Here is a 6,675-nt window from a genome sequence, read left to right on the forward strand (position 1 = left end):
TTTAAGATGTGTTTCAGAGCCACCTCTAACGCAGGAAACTGGCTCATTATTCCAAGTTTTAGAAAAGCCTGATTTCTGTAAACACTAGACACTACTCACAATATCCTGGCTTTCATGTAGCCCTGGTGAATTACGCCAAATGTTCATGTAAAAGGACACCCATAGACAGACATGGTAGGCAGAGACTATGTGAAACACTTGGGATGAGCCCACCAACTGTGCCTTCGAAACATAATAACTCTGTAATCCTAAAAAAGAAAGCATTTGCATTTCTTGCTGATGTAAGAGGAAAATGGAGCTTTATTTTGAATATCATTGAAACTGAAAGTTGGTAGAAACATAATATTTATCACAGAGACTTAACCTTTAAGAGTGCATACATACATAATCTTCCCAAAAAAAGAACAAAAACACTCTTCTATTCATATCTACAGTACTTGTAATCCCGATTCCTGCCACGGAGGTCCATTATGTAATGATAGAGAGACTCCCAAGCATCTCATAAACAGTAGACAACACCTTGTGCTTTCTGAGACATATCTTGTGCTTTTCACACTGCACAGTTTTAGCCCAGGGTTCCCTTCAGCAGGCAGGGTTGGGGTGAAAGTTGGTGCTGTTTTAGCCCCTTACTGACTCCATACTGGTACGTTAATGTAATGTTGTATCGTGCTGTTTTTGTTGCAGATGGTTTGAAATGAAAAGACTTTTTTATGGTGTACTTTTGTTAAGTTGAAGTGAATTGAAGCTCTGGGCTGCAGTTAGCTGAATGCAATCAAAGATCCACTTTTGGTCCAATTTGCCAATGACACCTACGTGGCTCATTAAAGTCCAATATAAGGCCTTTAATACATTCTGAATTGTCAGTAAAATTAGACACTTAAACAATACTTCAAGCAACATAATTCTGAGTCTTAAAACACTGAGAATAGGGCAGAAATGTATATACTTTTTCTTTTCCAATTGTTCAAAGCCAATTAATATTATATCCACTTAAAAACATAAAAAACACATTACTTAATGTTGCACAAAACCAATGAGCAAATGTCTGCTAGGCTGTTAACACCAGTGAACATAACCTTGTGTTTGTCTCCTGTTGGACCTAAAGGATACTGTGGGTCTGGTGATATTCTATATTTTTCATATTATCAACAAATCCCATGAAAAAATGCCAACAATAAATTAAAAGGTCTAATAAATAGTAGTCAAAGCCTCAGTTACCCTCTGTGTCATAGAGCTCCAGTGTTGTCCAAAAACAACAAAGCCCGTTTATGAGTCACACCATTACACTGTTTGAGTGATGTTTTTTTTAAATATAGCTAGTGGTCTTTCTAAAAATGAAACCAGAAATGTGTGAGGTGTTTTTAATAATTCATGTCTTCAGTACTGTAGGAACAAAAGGGGCTTGAGGCTGGGAGTCACACACAGGGTAGAGAAGTCAGAAAGTATCGAGATAGACTAAAGCACTGTTGATCTTTATTTTTTTCATAGGATTTCCTGACACTTATAACAATATAGAGTATTTTCAGCCGTATCCTCAGCATTTGTGTTTAAATACAGTTATGACATACAGTGGGAGTGGTTTGAAAAGTGCTCTTAACTTCAGCATGGAGATTCAGGGTCCATAGATTGCAGGATTTGCCCTGTTGGGGATATTTTCCTCCTTTCTGCTTATATATAATGATGCTAAACTCACTCTGGGATCCAGTCAAGTCAGCCCTTGGTTACAGTAAGTGCAGTGTGAAAAGGGCTAATTATTTTTTGTAGACGTTTATTGGCGGTGATGAGGGTTGTAACTCAGGTTTCAGCGAAAGCAAGCCATTGCCTTTAGGAGGAGTATTCGTACTCCTCTGCACTGCGTCGTCCAAAGTCCATCCAGCCCATGTAGTCTCTGTCCTTTATCCTGTGGCCGGGGGCTGGACCGCTGGCTCTGCTGCTGAGGGAGGATCTGGTGTGGTAGGGAGAGCCTGGAGGGGACAGAGAAGCACACTCGTCACTCTTCATGACGCTGATGATGTGATGAGGATAGGAAGATGTCATTCTGCTCGGCAGTGCACTTTTTCCTGACTGTACAGTATAATGAAAATGTATAACTCTGAATGAGGCTGTTGAAGTAACACATGCTGACTTGTTTTGTTTCCACTGCCGTCTTTGTGTGTTTCAATGAGACCAGTGAGCTCAGCAGGTCTCCCAGTCACACAGTGTTGACTTGAGAGAGGAACAGAGACACACAGTGACAGAGGGAGCAGAGAGGCGGTGGAGGAGGAGGCAACAAGGAGGAGGTATGGAAAGATGGAGGGAGGAGAGAGATAGAGCTAGAGGGAGGCAGGAAAATGCCAGATGGTGGGACTGAGACTCAGCATGAGTGACGGCTGATTTTCCAGATGGATGGATGTTGGGAAGATGGAAATAACAAGACCAGGAGCGAGATAAGACGAGAGGAATGCTGTGTGTGTAATGAGGTGAGATGACCAAAGGGAAAGACTTTCGCTCCAATTACACTTCCTATCAGTCTCATGCTGTACATGCAACCGCTCACCTTTCCTGGAGATGAGTCTGGCCAGTAGCTGGCTCAGGCTGTTATGAGCATCTGCGTCCTCCTGGGGTTCGTTGTAGTTGGCTAGGCGCCCTGTGGGGGGCGCAGGAGCTGAGCGGGCCTGGCGTGTGTGGTGGGCTGAGGCGGGAGACATGCTGTCTGAGACCAGAGCCTCACCCTCAGCTCTCTGTGACTATAGATTATAAGAAAAAAAGCAAGAAGAGGGATGAGGAACAGATCTAAAATCAAAATCAGAAATAATCATAATATAAAAATTAAATATATATATCTGTAACACAACCATTTCCACCAATTAAGAATAAGAAGACATTTTTTGAGACTGTGTTTGGACATTCCTCGTGCTTAGTACTCAGTGAATCTAGCAGGATTGAAACACTTATCGCTTTCCATCGTGGGTCTCCTGTATTTACTGTATGAAGAAATGTATTGTTAAATACTTTGAAGTGTTTCTCTCATTAGAATCCTTTAGGTGTGATGGATATCTCGGAGAAATTCTCTTTTTTTCTCACAAATCCATGCAGACAGATTTGAGGACACTGCTACAGTTGCTGCATACAAGCTTTCCCTGTCATCCCCCACCAACTCACTAGAACAAGAGCTAATGAGAAATAGACAAAAATAAACAATAAGCCAAAAAAAAAACCTCAGAGGAGAATAAACAAATCTCTCTCTTCTTCTTCATGCTTTCTAACTCTAATGCTCTCCACATAAACTCCATTGGAATGGGGGGACAGTTATGGTGCTCCCCCTCTATAGGAAGATCCGCCACTGGCCACTGTGAATGTGTGTGTGTGTGTGTGTGTGTGTGTGTGAGTGTTTGTGTATCTTACCATGGACTGTGAGGGCAGACTCAGGGAACCGCTGGACAGAGCAGCCAGGAGAACGCACACGCAGATACCTACATTCATGACTGACAAGAGAGAGAGAGATTATTAGCTGGTTATGGCCAAGTAAAAAGAAATCCACAAAACCTAGTGCGGTCATTTCCTATTAGCTCAGTTGCACTTTACTGTCTTTCCACTGCCTGTTTTTCTTTTTTATTGTCTCCCTCCCCTTCATTAAAAATGTGCGCACAATGTGGGTTTTACAGAAAGCAGCAATAAATCATTTCACAGGCGTTGAAGCACAGTGAGTGGTGGTGGAGGTGGTGGTGTGTGTGGGTGGGTTTTGTGTGTGTGTGCGTGGAGGGGGTAACCTTTGATGGTTCAGCTGGAACCTAAGGCAAACATCATTTTGGCTTTCTTACACACTCCCTTTGCTCAGCCTGTCACAGAGTGAGGGAACAATTTAGCATTTGACACAAACACAGGCGGAGTTGGTGTGTGGTGTAGTCTTGATGAATGTACACTGTCAGCATTGGCAGAATCCCAAAGGAAAACACACCAATTATCTCTAAATCTCCATTTTGCTCTTTGTGCTGTTTTTAACAAGGTTTACATGAGAGTCAATGTTGACGCGACAACACTGAGAGAATGAATTACATCATTTTTCTTTACTCTCTTGCTCATATAAACGGCTTGAGACACAAATGTACTGAAATGCTTTCTTCCAGCCCTCATCTCCTCATAATCTGCTGTTTATCTGCTTAGATAATCAACAGTGATTGCAGATTTGATATTATATTTTGCATGAAAAAGCTGTTCTATATCAATGAAGAAGGAAAAAGTGAATAAAAGATGGCATAATGTCACATTTTTCAGACTGATCTGCTAACTTCTGATTAATCTAAGAGCCTGGCGAAGCAGCATATTAGTTGTGATGGATGATGCTTAATGCCAGAGGATTCTTTCAGAGCAAATCATCCAATTAGATAAAACCAACAACACCAGTCGCTCTGAGGCGTTCCATCTCCAATAATTCAAAACTCCACTCTCTCTGTCTGTCTCAGTGTTTCTCTTACAGCACAGAGCTCTCCATGGATCTCTGTGGATACATTTGTTTATGATTACTCAGAGTCTTTACTCAACTGCTCCCTCTTTTCTTTGTCTAGTCCAGATCTCTGGTTCTTTACCAAGTCAAAGCATGGTCCTCTTGGCTGCATCGGAAAGTGCACTCACAGGAGGGTATAACAGAGACATCAGACTGGAGAAGTCCCACGGCAACTACTTTTATATTTCAGTGGATACTTCAACAAATAACCTTCTCTCCATACAGACACAGAATAAAAACCGAATGGTACAGTAACTCTTCTAGTTATTGTTCAACAGACATTATGATTACACACACTATCAGCTCTCTCCATCAACATACAGCACAGAATATTGAAATGAAAGCCTGTAACTGTGTGGTTATAAATCAAATTATATCTAAAATGATATCTGTGTAATTTTATCACAATACACAATACACGTCCATTTGAATAATTGTGTTTAAATCGACACAGTGGAGGTGTAAACAGTCATTCACTTGATGCTAATATAATTCCTGTTAGCAGCTGGTCATTGTCTCTAATTCATTATTCAGTGGACTGGTAATGATGTGGTACTGTAATGTGTGTGAAAGCCGTCTCCCCTCCTCTCCTGTACTGTCCTCAGAAAAAAAAAGAGAAAAAGAGAGGAAAAATATGAATTATTTATTTATCTAAAACACCTCCATGGTCAGTTATTGCATGGAGATGAATATTTCACCTTTTTGGACACTAAATTGCACTTTTTTCCCTTACTTTTATCAGTGAGCACAATTCTGCCCATAATTTTTGCTGAAATAATAACTAGAGTACCGAACATGCATAAAAATATTGTATAATATAAACTAATATTACACACTTCAGGCAAAACTAAAGAGAAGAATCAAAAATTCCAATGTCATCATCTGAATTTTTGTGGACTCAGACAGTAAGATTGAACAGCTTGATTAACAACTGTAAATCAGCCACCTTTCATTATTCACTCATTCATTATTACATATTTGAAATGTCCTTAACGTACTTCAACACTTGTCTCATATATCTACACATGTTTTAGAGTATTTGTTCCCTTTAAGCTATTACTAAATAGAGTGAAGAAACTTGGGTAAAAAAAATAAAATAAAAGAGAAATCATGAAAGGAAAAAAATGAATAAAAGTAAATGTGAGAACAAAATATAAAAAAAATACACCTCTTCCTCTCAACTTTTCAGGTTAAAGGTACAATTTCTGTATCTGTGTTGAGAGATATGAAAACCAAAGAAGACAAATGATTACAAAAAGAAAAAGAAAACGCCTTTAAAGAGTGGGTTACCTACAGTATCATTTGTCCATCTGTAACATAAAAACTGGAAGCAGTTAATGCCATAAATTTCAGAATCAGTTTTTTCTTCTTACCTGCAGTTGGCGTGGAGCAGAAGATGCTGAGTCTGAAGATGCTGAGCTTTGCTCCTCCAGTGTTCAGGCTGTGAGTGAGTGTGCCAGAGAGGAGATCATGGTTTATACTGACACACAGGAAGGGGGAGGGGCTGGGATACGTGGGAGGAGCCTATTGCTGGCGCAGAAACCGACAGCACTGACGCAATTGAGGACGCAAACGCGCACACATACTGCAATCGCACAAACGCACACGTACACTAAACTATGTGGAAAAAAGGGTCATGACAAAAGTGACAGCTTTAATTGTGTCGCCTCCTCTTTGCTCACCTGTGTGAGAAACAAAAAGGGGAATACACACACCTACACACGTACACACACACACACACGTACACACACACACACACACACACAGAGTTTTGGTGGTTTGAGGCAGTGAAAAGAGAGGCTGAAAGGCTCTTTAAAAGTAGAAAGCATTACTGCGTGTCTGAGCATCTAAGTGACACACGCACACGCACACACACACACACACACACACACATACACTGATAGATGGACAGATAGATGGACAGATATGAATACACTGAGACAGGGAGGTGAAGACACATTGAAGTACAGAGGAGTGAAAGGACATCTCCTGTGAATTTGTACCCTGTATACATATATACAGATGAAAACAGTAAGTAAAAAAACATATTTCCAGTCAGTCACTGTGTTGCAGCCTTTCTTTCTAACAGAGCTGAAGCAAGATGCAGTTTAATGCCCCTCCAATTTCACAGAGGGCGAAACGACTCCGGCTGATCAAAACCAGGGGCATAGTTTAGGTATGACAGGCCATTA

At 40.6% G+C, this 6,675-nt stretch overlaps 1 protein-coding gene across 1 annotated transcript; it reads right to left on the minus strand.

Moving 5' to 3' along the window:
- Positions 1–284: 284 nt before the first annotated feature.
- LOC126391620 (cholecystokinin-like) lies at positions 285–5,930 on the minus strand. The gene is made up of 4 exons (XM_050046501.1): positions 5,857–5,930; positions 3,385–3,464; positions 2,537–2,726; positions 285–1,964 (listed from the first exon to the last, which is right to left on the minus strand). The coding sequence occupies exons 2-4, from the start codon at positions 3,460–3,462 to the stop codon at positions 1,825–1,827; spliced, it is 408 nt and encodes a 135-aa protein (XP_049902458.1). The 5' UTR covers positions 3,463–3,464; positions 5,857–5,930; the 3' UTR covers positions 285–1,824.
- Positions 5,931–6,675: the final 745 nt, after the last annotated feature.

Source organism: Epinephelus moara, chromosome 6 (assembly GCF_006386435.1).
Source record: "Epinephelus moara isolate mb chromosome 6, YSFRI_EMoa_1.0, whole genome shotgun sequence".
Lineage (NCBI taxonomy): Eukaryota > Metazoa > Chordata > Actinopteri > Perciformes > Serranidae > Epinephelus > Epinephelus moara.